General features: G+C 46.2%; 1 protein-coding gene across 1 annotated transcript in view; it reads left to right on the top strand.

Annotated features, from left to right (window-relative positions):
- Positions 1-1,173: 1,173 nt before the first annotated feature.
- The window catches only part of KIF1B (kinesin family member 1B), a 167,516-nt gene continuing 151,538 nt past the window's right edge, over positions 1,174-17,151 (top strand). Inside the window, exons 1-2 of the mRNA XM_015427822.1 lie at positions 1,174-1,342; positions 15,709-15,886. Of these exons, the coding sequence (XP_015283308.1) occupies positions 15,781-15,886 (106 nt within the window). The 5' untranslated portion in view covers positions 1,174-1,342; positions 15,709-15,780. The remainder of the gene's footprint in view (positions 1,343-15,708; positions 15,887-17,151) is intronic.

Below are 17,151 nucleotides of genomic sequence, written 5' to 3'. Positions count from 1 at the left end.
GTAGACTAGAATACCGAATGGATGTCTGCTGACAGCATTACATCCAGCTCAAAATATACTGTTAAGTGCCCTCCACCCACCCTCCATGCTGGAGAGGAGATAATTAAGATTCTGTTACTTCCCACAATCTTTTTCACTTTGCATAACTTAAACGTCATCATGTTACATGTTAATTTGCTGTTAAATCCCTGTCTATAAGTTTAGAACCTCATCTGCCATTCCAGTGTATTTGGTGCCTCATGCAGGAAAGCTCACACCTGGAATAAGCCTGTTGTTGGTCTTAAAGGTGCCACTGGACTCTAAATTTGTTCTACCTCACAGGGTCGTTGTGTGAACAGAAGGGGAGAATGTTGTCATAAGCCACTCGGGGAGAAAATTGGTCTATAAGGATTGGTAAATAAAATTAGTAATGTAGGAGGGTGACGGGTTAAGGGCACCTTTGGATCTTAAACTGTCAAATCTCAGTGGGTGTTGCCTTTTGTCTTAAAACCGGTTTTGGGATTTGATCTGAATGTCAACACCCGAAGGCCAGTTTTGGTGGCCCGGTGGGGAATATATATTAATTAGGAATAGATGTGTGTTCAGAAATGTAATCGACACAAGGCGCGACGTGTGGGCATTTCGCCTTCCCTCGCACCCGTCGAAATCGCGCCTTCCCTCCTCATCTGCCTCCCTCTCCTGAGGTAAACTCGTAGACGAGCCGAACCCCCAGCGAACCCCCTTTTATCAGGCCCTGCGGAAGGATCCCGTCGCCATTTATTTTCTCTTCACCGCAAGGAGGAGCACCGACATATTCTTACGCAGCCGGGTAGCCGCCTCAGGAGCATCCTTAGGGCGAACCCGAGAGAGAGGGAGGGGGGGATTCCTTTTTCGAGCGCCAATTGGCTGCCGTCCTTACAGCCGTCCCACCTTCGCGGCATTTTCCCTTAATTGGATTGGCCGACCGGCGTGCAGTGATTGGCAGAGCTCTTTCGCCTCCCCCCCCCCCGGTTCCAGGATGGACAAGACGCACCGGCCTATCCGCTGGAAAGCCGCCGGGAAGGATTGGAAGGCGAGAGACGCTCTCTTCCCTTCTGATTGGGGGACGGAGCCGAGGGGGCGGGACTTTTTGTGGAGGGAGGCGGGGGAGCGGGTCCAGCGAGTCATCGGGTCAGTGTAGAGGCGGCGGTCGTGACAGGCGCGTCGCCGCCCTTCGGGCTCCCTTCGTCTGCGGGCGCCGCTCGGGCAGTCCGTGATGGGGCAGGGCGGCTTCGCCCCCCAGGGCTTGGTCAGCTTCTTCTTTCTCCGGCGAAGCGGCTGATAACAACGACCGTGTCGCTCCTCCCTTGACCGGCGCGCAGAGGTAAAAAAGGGAGGGGGGGGAGAGGAGAGAAGGGTGGTCCGTGGGCTCATTCATCCCCCCCAAAAAACAACAACACAACAACCCCGCAAGAGTGGATGATACTTTCACCCTCCTCAAGAAATTTCTCTAAATATCATTTAATTTATTTGTTTATCGTTTGCATTTATAATAAAAGGCCCAGACTCAGAAGGTGCGTGAATGATGCGGCAGTCTTGTTAGAAGCAGTGAGGAATCTGGGTCTGATTGACGTCTGGAACGAGGAGAGGGAGGAGAAGATGATGCTTAAATATATCTAGAAGATGCTTGTTGTGACTGTGGGAAAGGGTAAAGTGAATCACGTTTTAGGGTTTTTATTTTTGGTTTGGGGGGCACATCAGGTTCTGGAATACGCATTAGATCTTTCCTGTTCAGATTAGAGTTGCTGATGGTTCTGGGTCTGATTGACGTCTGGAACGAGGAGAGGGAGGAGAAGATGATGCTTAAATATATTTAGAAGAGGATTGTTGTGACTGTGGAGAGGGTATACGTGAATCACGTTTTAGGGTTTTTGTTTTTGGGGGTACATCAGGTTCTGGAATACGCATTAGATCTTTCCTGTTCAGATTAGAGTTGCTGATGGTGAGAGGTTAGAATAAGGATGTACCTCTGTTGTCCTGGCTGGAGAGAAATTCTGTGCATCTGTTTGGTGTTTGGCATTGGCATTTTGTCTTTCGGCAGGCCAGATATATGTTCTTCGTTATGTCAGATCTGTCTGGCCTGCCTCTCTCCAAAGGACCCAGTCATGTTAGTATTATTAGAATTAGTGTGATGTAATTTTCTGTATGTATTTAGTATGAAGAGATATATGTTGGCTGAATGAATCCCTTAATAGTGCTAATATGCTAGCATTTAATTAGACATCTATTAGTATTGCCTAGAGGCTTTACATCATAGGGAATAGGTGGTTTATAAATCAAAATAGTAATGATGATGATGATGATAGTAATAACGATGGCGACGATGGAATATATTTAAAAACTTCCTTTATATAATACATTGAAAAGTTATCTTCCCAAAACGTGGTTTGGCATTTAATTAAAGACATCTATTAGTATTGCCTAGAGGCCTTACATCATAGGGAATAGGTGGTTTATAAATCAAAATAATAATGATAATGATGATAGTAATAACGATGACGACGATGGAATATGTTTAAAAACTTCCTTTATACATTGAAAAGTTATCTTCCAAAAACGTGGTCTTGAAGTGGCTCAAAGAAATCAAACTAAAAACACAGTAAATATTTATTTATTTATTATTTATTTATTTTTGGATTTATATCCCGCCCTCCCCAAAGGCTCAGTATATAACTCAGTAAGGGTTTACTCCAGGTGTAACTCCTGGCAGTTGCCTCTTGGTAGTTGTAGTTGGGGATGGAGGAGCTTTCAAATGGCGCTTATATCTTTGCTTCTCTGCCAAGTTGCCTACTGAGACAGCTTCCAGGGTTCTATAATTAAAACGTGTATCACATAGCAAAGACTAGTATAAATATGATCATGGTGGGATATAAATTAAATAAAGGGTCATCAGTCTTATGGTGAGATTCCAATTAAATGAACAAGTTTACCACTATTTTAACCATTACTTATCAGTCAACTCAAATGATTTAGGGACGGTACGGAAATTAAAAACAAATTCGGGTCCGCTCAGAGGCTGACATTCTAGAAGAGAGAACACATTAGGAAGGGAAGAAGGGTGAACTGGAAAAAAGCCTCATTAAAGCAGGTGCGCCTGGCAAGTGTCACAAAGAGCAAGTCAGATGTGTAGTGTCTGTAAACACCGTGCAAAATTAAAACAGACATACACACTGTTCCCCCCACTTATGTGTTGCTTATTCAGGAGTAAACCCTGGATGTAATCTCAAGAAAATACATACTGGGATGGTTGCATCCTTAAAATCCCAAATACTTGGGCCCTGAAGTTTTGGCTGAATCTGAGAGTGAACCTGGAAGAGGCATTGGTGGTGGCACTGGAGTCTCTGATGTGTAGTTGGTAGAAGGGTGTGTGTGTGTGTGTGACCATGATGCACAGTTCATGTATCTAGCTATATGCATGTTTATATAATCATATGTTCATCTATACAGCTATGGTGTAGAAGTGTGTACGAAAGATGTCTTTCACACACACAGATTCATGGAGTCTATAGTTCTAAGTACTGCAAGACACACACCTATATGAACATCAGGATATGAGGCTAGCAGATTTTACCTGTATATTCTAAAACGGCCAGACAGCGGTAATTTTTTCGGTCTTAAAATGTGTATATATTTGTGAATATACATCATCTCTGTGTACCAGTCTCTCTTGTCCTCTTAGATATGTGCATATATTTGTTTTGTGATACTTCCCCTGCAGTCTTTCCTCATGACAATGCAGGAGCACACACCCCTCCCATGACCTGAGCTCTCCTGCCTTTCTTTCTCCCCATCATTGAATTCCGACACGAGATTGCCAACATTTTCCATTTTCTTCTGCCCATCTTGTTCTTAATTTCATATTTCCGGGGGCCTGTTCTTGAGGTCTCATGACAGTCTGATTTAAAATGCCTCCCAACTCAGCCAAGTTTGAGTCTTCCTTTTCTCTCTCTCACTCCCCCCCCCTTCCAGCAAGGCATTACTTCATGTTTTTCTTGAGAGGGAGCCTGTTTGAGTCTGACATGCATGATAGGGAATTTCAGTGGCCTTTGCTATTCCAAAATCTGTTCGGAATCTGACATTGCTTTCAGATGCTCCTGCAGCCTGTATCTTACAGCCCTTTCTCCTGTTTTCAGAAGTGTGGTCTCAAAGGACTCCTTTTGTGTGTACCATACCCTGATCTTTGTTTTAGAAGTAGATAATTTCCTCCAAATTGTAAACTACTGACCACCCCCTTCCACCTCTCTGAGGTTCTGGTGTGGCCTAGGCTTCATCTCTTCTGATTTTTTAAGCAGGGTGGGGTTGCATGCTGAATTCTGCTACATTCTTCACTGTCATAACCCCCCCCCCCTTCCACTGCAGTAGCTGGTTTGGAGTCTATGGGAAGCTCTTTGTTTTGTTTCTGCCCCTGGCTTTTAGGACTCGATTCAGTTGCCATTCTGTTTGTGTGTGTGTGTTTTCCCCTTTCCTCTGTATCCAGCTCCGCACAATTACCGGGGGCAGCCATATTGGAATGATCTTATACTCCTCTAGAAGCTTAGTCAGTGAATGGGGCAGAAGGCTGAAAATGACCAGTTTGGAATTGGGTGGCTTACTGCAAATACTTAAAACTCACAGGGGGTCATGGAACCATCTATTAACGGTTGCACTTGCTTGAATTTCCGCTTAATTATCTCTGTGTGTTCATGATCATGGTGAATCTTTTAGGGTGGGGTTCTTTGGACTCGCAGAGTGTTTTGTCCCTGCTGTCCTTATTTTGTTTTTTAATTGTTATGCAGTCCATTATCTCTGGCTTAGCGGTATTTAAACCTTACCCCATTCCATCTTTTTCCCTGTTCCTTTTGTCTCTGTTTTATTGTAGAGTCGGCAGGGAATGTTCTAAATTTTTATTTCTCATACAGTATTCAGTACATGGTTAGCACTATAAAAATGATGGTGCCTATCAGGTATTTAAGTCTTTCTCTCATTTCCTATTATTATAAATGTTCTGAGATTCGTAACACTGATGGCGAAACTGATATAATTCAGATACTCGGCACTGCTGCTTTAATTTAAGAGCAACTCTCTAGCTGTCTGTGTTGATGTGATCTAAGGGGATGCATTTTCCGGTTTCTGTTCCCTTGCTAGAGTACATGGCACGGCCCTCTGGCTTGTGGGTGCTGAGGCAACTTTGCGTGCTTCTCATATCATCTTAGTCGTGTTACAGTATTTCTGTGCTAGCGAGTCAGATTGTAATTTAAAATCAGTATGCCTGTCCTCAGTATATCTGAGGGCATCTAGAATCCAACTTTGGGGGGGTCAACAGTGGGAGGGCTTCTAATGTCCTGGCCCCACTGGTGGACCTCCTGATGGCACTGGTATTTCTGGCCACTGTGTGATACAGAGTGTTGGACTGGATGGGCCTTTGGCCTGATCCAACATTGGCTTCTCTTATGTTCTTATGTTAAGTGATGCTCTGTATTCTTGGTGCTGGGGGGGCAGTGGGAGGGCTTGTGGTGTCCTGGCCCCACTGCTGGACCTCCTGTTGACACCTGGTATTTCTGGCCACTGTGTGACACAGAGTGTTGGACTGGATGGGCCTTTGGCCTGATCCAACATTGGCATCTCTTATGTTCTTATGTTGGTTTCTTGTGAAAGTGTTAGTCTGGCTTCATAAGCACATTGTGCTAATGCAAAACCCCAGACTAGATTATGTAAAGCAAAAATATTTGCTTGTGTGTACTTTGGATGATACCGTGTTCGAAGATGAACTGGCCCTCTCCAACCCACCCACCCCCAATTTGTATTTGTCAGACAAGGTCTGGGGATGGAAAGTGAAATGGCGAGAGATGAGGGCGGTAGAGATCAAGGCTTGCTGCAAACTAGGGCAAGGGGGAGGCCTTTTACAGTCACCTTTTCCCGCGTGCAATCTGCTTTCTCTTGATTTCTGAGCCATCATAAAAATCGGGTTAGAAACCTGGTCCCTGTTTCTAAGAACCAGCGTTAAGCTTATTCACCAGACTTTCTGGACAAAACGTTCACATGCTTGTGTTCAGGCGTTTACACAGCTAGGCTGTGTTCCTTTCCTGTTCAAAATAGATTTTTGTTTGCCCTTTAACTGTGAGGACGAGCCAGTTGCTTGTAAAAAAGAAAGCCAAAGTTTTCCTCTTTATGTAATAACAGCTTTTTTCCTCCTCTTGCTGTCAAGTCACGGCTGACTTATGTGACCCCGTAGGGTTTTCAAGGCAAGACACATTTGGAGGTGGTTTGCCACGGCCTGCCTCTGCATCGGGAGACCCTGGTATTCCTTGGCAGTCTCCCACCCAAATACTAACCAAGGTCAGCCTTGCTTAGCTTCTAAGATCTGGTGAGATTGGGCTTGCCTGGGCCGTCCAGGTCACAGGAGTAACAGACTACAGACAACCTAATATGAAATCGTTAGGTTTGTTGACAAATCATCTGGTTCAGATTAAAAACATTGTCTCTTCTGCAGAACTGTGACTGGCAGCTAATTGTTCAGCTTTTTATAGTTTGCCTATGGCATCCTTGAGAATAAATTGGCACAGGTTAGTAGCCCACAAAGCTTTTTTCATTAGCTTATATGTCTGTACGTAACCTTTTAGCCATTTGTGGTCTGAAGGTGAAACCCCCCCCAAAGCTGCCCCCTGTAGGCAGTTTGTAGGACAGGCAGCCATGGAACAACTCTCTGTGGTACCAGTTCAGATCCATCTTCATGGTCTCTCTGATCTGCCTTTTAAAAATTTTTTATTGCTGCCGCGGCATGTCGTCTGTTTAATATATACGGAGTGCCAAGACATGTGCTGAGCACTGAAGCTGCTGCATGGTCTCCATCAAGAAGCCTTTACATTTTAGGTGCGGAATGTTGGCTCTAAAAAAGAATAGTCCTTTGGAGCAGACCATGGCTTGGCCCGGTCTAGTATTGTTCCCTGCAGCGGACAGCCAACCAGGTGCCTCCAGGAAACTCAGAGCAGGGTGTGAAGCCGGTGGTTTCCCTGTTGCACGTTCCTAGCATCAGGTGTTCCTGTGTAGATCGCCACCGGGCCTGGAGTCATTGGGAGACTTCCTGACTGAGAAGCAGTGGGGGTGTATTCAGGGCTCTTTTTGTAGAAAAAGCCCAGCAGGAACTCATTAGCATAATAGGCCACACCCAACAGCAGAAACTCATTAGCATATTAGGCCACACCCCTGACAGCACAGCTCATTAGCACATTAGGCCGCACCCCCCGTGTTACCAGAAGTGTGGTCATCCAGTCACACCCACCTTTTGCTTCTTATTCTGTTTACCTTGTTTGTTGTCAAAACCCAGGGCCTTTTTTTGTAGCAGGAACTCCTTTGCATGTTAGTCCACACACCCCTAAGGTAGTCAATCCTAATGTGTTCCTGCTGTTGGGTGTGGCCTGTTATGCTAATGAGTTCCTGCTGGGTGTGGCCAACTCGGGAGCCAGCCGGAACTCCGTTCCTGTGCGTTCCTGCCCTGGGTGTATTAGTTTGAATACTGGAGACACAGGGTAAAATTACCATTCAGCCATGAAACTCGCCAGGTGCCCTTGGTTCAGTCCGTCTCTCTCACCCTGCTCTCTCGAGTCCCTTGAATTTTATTTATTTATTAGGTTTGATTAATCTGTCGCCCTTCCCTGCGAGCAAGGCTCAGGGTGGCTTGCGTCAAAGGCAAATACAATATAATTGAATTAAAAGCAGCATTAAAATACTTAAAAGCAACCATAAGAACAACGCTAAATCCAAGATGATGGAAAAATTCTAATTTCCTAATTTCTGATTTCCACCAGGCCCCTGGGTGGAGAGGAGCTGCGGTGGTTCAAGTGGTTAAGGCGCTGAACTGCAGGCTGTGGAAGGTCAGTCGTTCAGCAGTTCGAGACCCGGGTTGCCGCATGATGGAGTGAGCTCCCGTCTCTAGTTCCAGCTCCTGCCAACCTAGCAGTTTGAAAGCAAGAAATTGCAAGTAGATAAATAGGTACCACTTTGGTGGGAAGGTAACCGCGTTCCGTGCGCCTTGGTGTTTAGTCATGCCGGCCACATGACCACGGAAACGTCTTTGGACAGCGCTGGCTCTTTGGCTTTGAAACGGAGATGAGCACCGCAACCCTAGAGTCGGACTCGACTGGCTTTCGAGCAAGGGAACCTTTACCTTTACCTACCTGGGTGGAGGGGATATGAAGGAATAAAAGGGGAGGTTGGAGTATGAGAGTGCCGGACTGTTGCTGTCCTCAACCAAGTCCCTGGTGGAACATCTCTGCTTTACAAGCCCTACGGAAAGGTAGTAAATCCTGTAGGCCTTGCATATTGGCCAGCAGAGAGTTCTACCATGTAGGGGTCAGGACATACATTCTGTGTATGAAGAAATACTTTCTTTTGCCAGTCACCGTGAAGCAATGATGGACTTCACTGGGTGATCCCAAGCCCTCGTATTTGGATAGGATTTCTTCCCTCTTTCTCTTGTGGAACAGATGGCCATACACAGGAAGTATAAGTGTAGGCCATTCCAAGTGGCCAGTCACCTTGCAAAGCCCTTAGTAGACCTTCCAGAATGTGGTTTATATTCAGGTGGAATGGCACTGGGGGGATTCTGTGTTTGAAGAAGAGTGTGTACCTTCTGAAGTATAAAAGGATGCAGTTGTTTTTTGTTTTCGTTGTGGCTTGCGCTCAGAGTGTGTGCGCGTGCACACATAAACTGGCTTCTCACTTTGCAAAAAGTTATGTATGAAGCAGTCCTCTGTGCTTGTCAGTTGCGATGGCTGCTTGCTTGTAGGAACCGCTTTGATACCTTGATTGAAAACTGTTGTGGGCCTCAGTGCTATGTCACTTTTCAAAGATCCATATACAGCGTGCGTGCCCTGACGTGCACGGCCCACACTAACCTTGCCAAATCTTAGAAGCTAAGCAGGGTCGGCTCTTGTTAGTTCTTGGATGGGAGACCACCAAGGAAGCTCAGGGTCGTTACGCAGAGGCAGGCAGTGGCAAAGCACCTCTGCTTTTGTCCATCTGGATAGGTCAGGCTGTTCTGATCTCCTCAGATCTGGGAAGCTAAGCAGGGTCGGCTCTTGTTAGTTCTTGGATGGGAGACCACCAAGGAAGCCCAGGTTTGCGTTGCAGAGGCAGGCAATGGCAAGCGACCTCTGAACGTCTCTTGCTTTGAAAACCCTACAAGATCACCACAAGTTGGCTGCAGCTTGATGGCATTTCCCACCACCGTGCAACTTGCGTGCATACAAAACTACCCACTTCATTATTGGGTCTTTTATTTTTGAATATGCATCTGTAATATCTGAATATGGATGTCATTAAAAATGCACATCAGTGGGAAATTACACTGGCGTTATACGAAGCTTCTCCCTGAATCTCTTGTTCTTCTTAACTGAGTTCCCAGTTCTCCTTTCTGAGAGAAGTTTGGATGCTGCATCTTGTGGAAGGGCTTAATAACCAGGATTATTAGTTCTGTTTGGATTTGCTTCTGGTTGATCTGATCTCTCCCCCTTTGTGTCTTTTCAAGCTAGGCTCTGGAACACTCTGTTCAGCTGGCCTCGGCCTCCTCCCTTTTTCCAGCAATAGCTGCACAAGCGCGCAGCGGCATTTCTGATGGCAGAACATGGGACTTCCAAAGGAAGGCTCATTCAGAAGTCTGTTGAAATGCTCTTCTCCTGCGCACTTATTTTAGTTTGTAGCTTGCCCAAGGGAAGTCAAAGCAGGCTGTTAGATTGGGGCTTTGAGTCAAGTTTGTGTTTTTTCACTAAACGCTAAGTACATGGCTACTGCCACAGCATTAGCAAAGGCAAAGATTAATCCAATGGAGCCCCCAAACTCAGGTCCTAAACTTCAGAGATGAGGTTGTGTTCTGTGGCACTGAAACAAGAGCGCAGGGAACTCCAGTATGAACTTGATCCCAGTGTACACCGTGAAGGCACTTAATGCAGAGACAAGCTGAAGGAGATCTGAGGTGCCTGTACAAGAGACTGCTTGAGAATCCTACACACAACACCTTGAATTCTATGGAAGATGCAACCCTGTGGGGTAGGTTAGGCAGAGTGTGTGTGACTACCCCAAGTTCACCCAGCAAAGCATCCAAGGCGGAGTGAGGATTTGACCCTGGGTCTGACTCTCTAACCACCACACCGGCTTTTAAGATGCCCCAGGATTTCAAAGGCAAGACCAAGACAACCGGAAAGGAATATCGTGAGCCGACCGTGACCTTAAATCATTGAATAATGGCTGCCACCATCAAATTAATAATGAGCTACTAGCACTTTATTACATTAGACGGCTTTAGAATTGTTTTAATTGTAGTCTGTCTTTTAATGTAACTTATCTGTTTTATGTAAGCCGCCCTGAGCCGGCTCCGGCTGGGAGGGTGGGGTAGGAATGTGATAAATAAATAAATAAGCAGGAAGACGCAGAATCGTTTGACCAATAAAAGTTAGTCTCTCTCTCTCTCTTTTTTAAAGCCGTACAAAGAAAAGCAGTGGTTATTTGATCACACATTCTCTCTCCTGAGACGATCTGTTAGACGTATGAGATGGTAGTACGTGGGAGAGAGTAGGAACACAGAACAGCAGCCAACCCATGTGACGGGATAAAGCCATCAAAATTCCCTAAAGCAAAAGCACCACCTCCTTCCTAGTGCGTAGGACAGTGGTGGCGAACCTATGGCACGGGTGCCAGAGGTGGTACTCAGAGCCCTCTCTGTGGGCACGCGTGCCATCGCCCCAGCCAGGTCCAGACCATCATTAAAGTGTCGAATTCTCTGCCAAATAAGCATTTGAGATTGCTTTCCTTACTTTGTTAGGATCATTCTTAAGTTAATGTATGAGTTGTTTTTTCTAAAGTAAAACCTCAGTATTCAGGTTAAATTGCCGTGTTGGCACTTTGCGATAAATAAGTGGGTTTTGGGTCGCAGTTTGGGCGCTCGGTCCCTAAAAGGTTCGCCATCACTGGCGTGGGAGGTCTGCTGTGGAAATGGTGGTGGCCCGTTTTGATTGTGGATCAGCTTGTGGGGAGTGGTGCCTCCTGGCCGTTGTAAGTGAAGTAGCAGCGCGTCAGTAAATGCTAGCATGCCCCGTATAATGACATGTTGTTTATTTCTAAGCTTTATAACCCGCTTTCCTACACTTAGGTCCAAGGCAGCTTACAAATATGTTTTATTTTTTTTAAGTTTTTCCTCCCAATCCCAATAGTAGAGGGCTTCTATACACATAGGTAATTCCTCTTAAAACTTTAAACTTCCTTGCCCTGTGCCCGAGATCCATCCAAGGCAGCTTACAAATATGTTTTATTTCTTAAAAGTTTTTCCTCCCAATCCCAATAGTAGGGGGCTTCCATACACATAGGTAATTCCTCTTAAAACTGTAAACTCCCTTGCCCTGTGCCCGAGATCCGGGTTGGAGGGGCCTTGGAAACCGCCCCTCAGCAAAGTCTTTAGTGTTCCCTCATTTCTTTCCCACAGCTGTTTAGTTGGGTGGCAGTTAGAATTCCTTCAGGAAGGGCTAGATGGAATTGTCCTCCTGCTTCACCACGGTCATTGCTGACTTGGCCTCGGTAATGGCGGCAGGGCCAAAGGGCAAGCCTTTCCCAACTTCCATCTGCTGCTGAGCAACCCAAGAGTTGAATAGGCAGGAGCTCACAGGAGCGGAGCTCCGGCAGTAAAGAGCCCAGGGGAGAGGAACATGCAACAAGCCCTGCCCCCTGCTCCCAGCAGCCCTCAGTCAGAGCAAGAAGCAGCCAGGTAAATTGCAGAGCTCCCCCTGGTCCAAAACAGTCCAGTGGCACTTTTAAGACCAGGTTTTATTCAGGCACAAGCTCTCCGCGAGGACAGATCTGCATGCCCCCCCCCAATAGCTAGCAATCCAAAACAGTCCAGTGGAGCCTGAGTGGTGGGTGTTGCCTTCTGACACACTTCCGGTGAAGGTAACAACAAACAGAGACCCGAGAGACTCATGGGGAGGGAATCCCATCCCCCATGTAGCTCGCTAACCCCTCCACCTTTCTCTGCTCTCCCTCAATCCAAAAGAGTCCAGCGAAGCCTGAGCGGTGGGTGTTGCCCTCTGACACACTTCCGGTGATGTCAGGGGGTGTGGTCTATGCAAATGAGTTATGCTAATGAGTTATGCTAATGAGCTCCTGCACCTCTTTTTCTACGAAAGGACCTCTGGGTGAAGGTAACAACAAACAGAGACCTGAGAGACTGATGGGGAGGGAATCCCATCCCCCACGTAGCTCGCTAACCTCTCCACCTTTGTCTGGTCTTCCGCCCCCCCACCTGAGAGAGACTTACGGGGGAGGAGGAATCGTACAAACGTCCCTCCATGTTGCTCTGGCCTCCTGTCTATCCCCCTCCCCACCACTCTGCCCACCCAGCTGTGGAGAGCAGGGGAGGCTCTCTTTCCTCTGCTCATGTGTAGCACTGCCACTCCCAGTCTCTCTGCGGGTGCATTGTCTGCGCTTGCACAAGCAAGACTTTTTTGGAGGGATTTCCCCCCCTCCATTTTTTGGATTTATTGATTTATTGGATCTCTACCCCATCCCCCAGCCAAAGCTGGCTCAGGGCAGCTTACATAAAAAGAGGTAAATTACATAAAATAAATGTTACATTAAAACATGAATTACACTTAAAACAATGCAACCTTAAAAGTGCTAGTAGTTGTTGTCATCAGTTCGGTGGTGGCAGCCATTATTCAATGTTTTTAAGCTCACAGTCGGCTCACCGTCTTCATTTTTGATTGCCCTTGCAGGGATTGATGTCTTTTAGGCTGTCCTTTGGGATCTGTCTGCAAACCTGGGGAGGGTCCCCCAAATTTGCCGAAACATCTCCCCTTGTAGCTGTTTATAATGGAAGGGAGAGTATAGAAATGGGCAACATACCAAATTATTCTTTGAAATAGCAGAAACCCTGACCTGTTATGGTAGAGATGGATTAATACCTGGAAAGAATGGCTTAAAACATCTAATACATTAGTACACATGTTACCTGGGGATGGAGGTTATATCTTCTTGCTGGAAGAGGCCACTTAAGTGCTCTCCAGCCTGGTGATTTAGCATACTGTCTGTGATATCACACCAATATCCAGAGCATTTATCGAAAGTACTCTCGGTTCTGTTCCCAGGAAACAGGATCAATAATAGAATACCAAAGTGAGTGAAGTGTCTGTTGCAACATGAACATTTAAATACTTTTGTTATCTTCATCACTTGGAGTATTGGAGTTTTTGTTAGGTGTACCTACCCAGAGGTCAGGGCAGAGGAGGTTTTAACTGTGTGTTGCATTCCTGTTTTAATATTAACGAATTGCAAGTTAGGATAATTTATCCTGTTTGGTAGGAAGACAAAGATGGTCTGTATTATCAGCAAAGAGTCTAGTGCTACCTTAAAGACAGGCATATTTACTCTGGCAAAATCCTTTGTGAGCTCAAACCCATATCTCCGTGAAGAAAAATAGTTGCCCAGGTAGGGATCCTGCTGCTAAACAGTTGCCCAAATCATGCTAGATAGATGACGCAGTCTCATTCCTGAGGCAACATAATCTTTTCCTTCACCACATGATTCGGTGCGTCCTTCTGTTGTTAGTGGAGTGATAAAATGCATCTTTAGTGTAATCCGTCTTCACCATTTAAAAAAATGTGCAGTAGTACAAAATAATCTGCTGTCACTCCAGGTGGTGGAAACTGACCAAAGTCGGCATATTTCTGCTTTATTCTTTCAGAACTGATTCCGTTTTTAAGGTTGTGGTTTAAGCATTTTAACACATTTCTCCAGTGGCGAGCCAGTGTGGTCCAGTGGTTCCCCACTCTACCGTGACGCTCACTGGATGACCTTAGGACCAGTTACACATATAGACTCTTGCCTGTCCAGTCATGCATGTTATTTTGAGGATAAAGTGAGACCTTTCTGGCCAAAGGGTCAACACATAATGGACAACATTCTCAACTACCTCTTAGATATCTAGGCTTAGTGCGAGGGTCCTGATCAGGGGTCATTTCGTAGAAAAAGAGGTGCAGGAGCTCATTAGCATAACTCATTAGCATAACTTATTTGCATATGCCACACCCCCTGACATCACCAGAAGTGTGTCAGAAGGCAACAGCCACCGCTCAGGCTCCACTGGACTGTTTTGGATTGCTAGCTATGGGGGGTGGGAACCTGCAGATCTGTCCTCGCAGAGGTGGGAGAGCTTGTACCTGAGTAAACCTTGGTCTTAAAGGTGCCACTGGACTGTTTTGGATTGCTAGCTATGGAGGTGTGGGGTGGGGGCGGGGGGGGGGGGGGGGGGCTCTGCAACTTACCTGGCTGCTTCTTGCTCCTCGTGCCCTGATTGAGGGCTGCTGGGCGCAGGGGGTGGGGCTTGTTGCATGTGCCCGCCCCCTGGGCTCCTTACTGCCGGAGCTGCGCTCCAGTGCGCTCCTGCAGGAAATGACCCCTGGTCCTGATCCTTTATGAGCCTGCAAGCACTTTTGGAATTTTGTGAGGAAGTGGTGAGTGCTGCCCCCAAACGGCTGCTATAGGGGGCGGAGCCAAATGCAGTACCTCCCTCCCAGCTTTGTAGCCATGAGAGTAACCCTTTCATTTGAATAAGAGGAGCCAGTAACAACCCTACCTTACAGTGGCTCTGCCTATTTTCTGAAAAGCTTGGCAGACATCAGGTTAAGTACTGGCAGGCACCATAGCAGCCATCGGTGTCACTGTGGGGAACGCTGCTTCAGTGGGATCTTGGTACTATCTCCCATCCATGAACTGTGGAAACACTGGAATGGACTGTGTTTCTAAAGTAAAGCACCTGCTTTGCTTGCAGAAGTCCTAGGTTCAATCCTTAGCAACTCTGGCTAGTGCCAATCAAGATGAAATAGTGGCTATCCTCCGTGTAAGGATGTTTTGTATTGCTTCAAAATTTTAACAAGCTGTATGTATTGCTTCAGAATTAAGGCCTGTAAAACCCTTTTTAACAACAAATGCCTAGTATGGTTATTTAAAACAACAACAACACAGAGTGGTGGTATTATGAATATTTATTCTCCAATCAACTCATCTGATAGATGATATGTCTCAAACATATCTGAGGGCAGGCAGTAGTTTGCTCACGGAGCTACAGTGGATTTGTATTGTGGCTGTTTGAAATTCAGCTTGCTTATTTGGGCTGACTGCTGCATTAGTGTGCACCTTCAGAGGGTGCCAATGTTTCCAACTGAAATCAGCTTGGATATTGGAGGCCTTTCCTCACTCTTCTCTGCTGTCTCTGTGTGTATGTTTCTGTGTGGTTTTAGGGTCCCTAGAAATGCAAACCAGTCATTAAGGCTTTTACTTATTTACTGAATGAACCAGGGAAATCCCCGGGGCTGTGTAAGAGTCTTTGACCTTGTCACATGTACCAATAAAGTGAACCAAAAGCGTAAAAAGGCTGGCCTGCCTTTTTAAGCCCTCTGAGTGACAAGTGATGTCAGTGATGCAGGCTCCACCCCCCATCCCCCCACCCCGGTGGGGCTGGGGAGAATGTCTTTCTCTCTTTCAGAGGCTGTTACTTGATGGGGATTAGCGGGGTAGGAGGGCAGTGCTCAGCCTCTTTGAAGCGCCAAAATATCGATCGTGGCGTGTGGCATGTCAGATGAATCCAGACATTATCCTACCAGCGATCAGTATGCCAGGAGTGTATTTTAAACTATTTGAAACTCTCTCGTGTCTCTCTTTCTTGAAAAGGTAACTCCAGAGGAAGAAAACTGTGGAATCCTTCACGTACGATATCTGGAGTGTGCACGAGAGGACGTCAAAATGTCAGGAGCTTCGGTCAAGGTGGCTGTCCGGGTCAGGCCCTTTAATTCCCGGGAGATCGGCAAAGAGTCCAAGTGCATCATCCAGATGCAAGGCAACTCGACTAGTAAGTCCAGCACAATCTTCTAATGCCCTTGGTTCTCCTTTCTGTGACTCTTGGTAATCTGATTACTAAGCAAGGTGATGTCATTGAGAATTTTTCATTCAAGGGACTCCTTCCCGCTTGTAGAAAGTCTTGTGACACTCTTTTCCACATGAAAGCAGAAGGCAGCATGTCTTGCCCATGTGGATTTTGCTGACTTGTAGCCTTTTTTCTTCCTGAGGATGAGTTGAAAGCAGTTGCATGTGATTTGGGGATTTCCTCCTGACTGATGGCATTTCATGGTGGTTCCTTGCAGGGGGCAGTCTATTTTTTTTTTTTTAAAGATTCAGAGAATGAGGGTGGGCAGCTGATGACCTGTTACTCCTTTCCCCCAATCTTAGGAAATTTCCCATGTTTAAAATACCATAGTGTTTCCTGGCAACCTCATAGTATATCTGGCAACCTCATAGTATATCTGGCCACCTCATCTTTGTATGCACTTCTGAGGCTGTATCTGCAGTTATCAGCATGGACGTAATGTGTCTCAGTTGTCAAAAAACAGAACTTTTCTCTCTCTTTTTTTAAAGAGGCCCCTTCAGCAATGGAAAAACTTCCGCTGAAACCTCCTGTTGAACTCATTTTACTGGGAATGTTCTGATGTATATCCTTTCGATATACATCTCTGTGACAAAAGCAGATTGAATTAGCAGGTGGCCAGGCCTAAGTCATTTGGACTGTGTAATAACTGTGGGAAAATAGCTTCAGAGAGCCCTGGGTCCAGAGTCTGAGGGCTGACTCTTCTGTTCTCTTAGGTGGGAAACATGCCAGGAATAATGTACAGGGGGAAAAGCCATTTCTGAATGTTCCCATGTGTTTAAAGAAAATCCTTGGAAGTTGAAAATTAACACATCAAGGGGGAAAGCTTCTGTCCCTGTTTGCTGTGTTAGCTTTCTACTCATTGGTTGCTTGTGTACCAGGGGGCGCTGAAAATGGTATTCCATACTTGTAATCGGAAACAGGGATGTTTTCATTATTCTACGTGTCTAAATGTGATTTGAGAGAGAGAGAGATAAAATGTCAAGAGGGAGCCGGCTATATGCAGTTTGTCAAAGGTAAAGTAAAGGTAAAGGTTCCCTTGCTCGAAAGCCAGTCGAATCCGACTCTAGGGTTGCGGTGCTCATCTCCGTTTCAAAGCTGAAGAGCCAGCGCTGTCCAAAGACGTTTCCGTGGTCATGCGGCCGGCATGACTAAACACCAAGGTGCACGGAACGCTGTTACCTTCCCACTGA

This window comes from Gekko japonicus, unplaced genomic scaffold, assembly GCF_001447785.1.
Source record: "Gekko japonicus isolate JY-2015 unplaced genomic scaffold, Gekko_japonicus_V1.1 scaffold586, whole genome shotgun sequence".
Classification (NCBI taxonomy): Eukaryota; Metazoa; Chordata; class Lepidosauria; order Squamata; family Gekkonidae; genus Gekko; species Gekko japonicus.
Note: the sequence above shows the minus strand (reverse complement) of the source record. Positions and strands in the feature narration are given on the sequence as shown.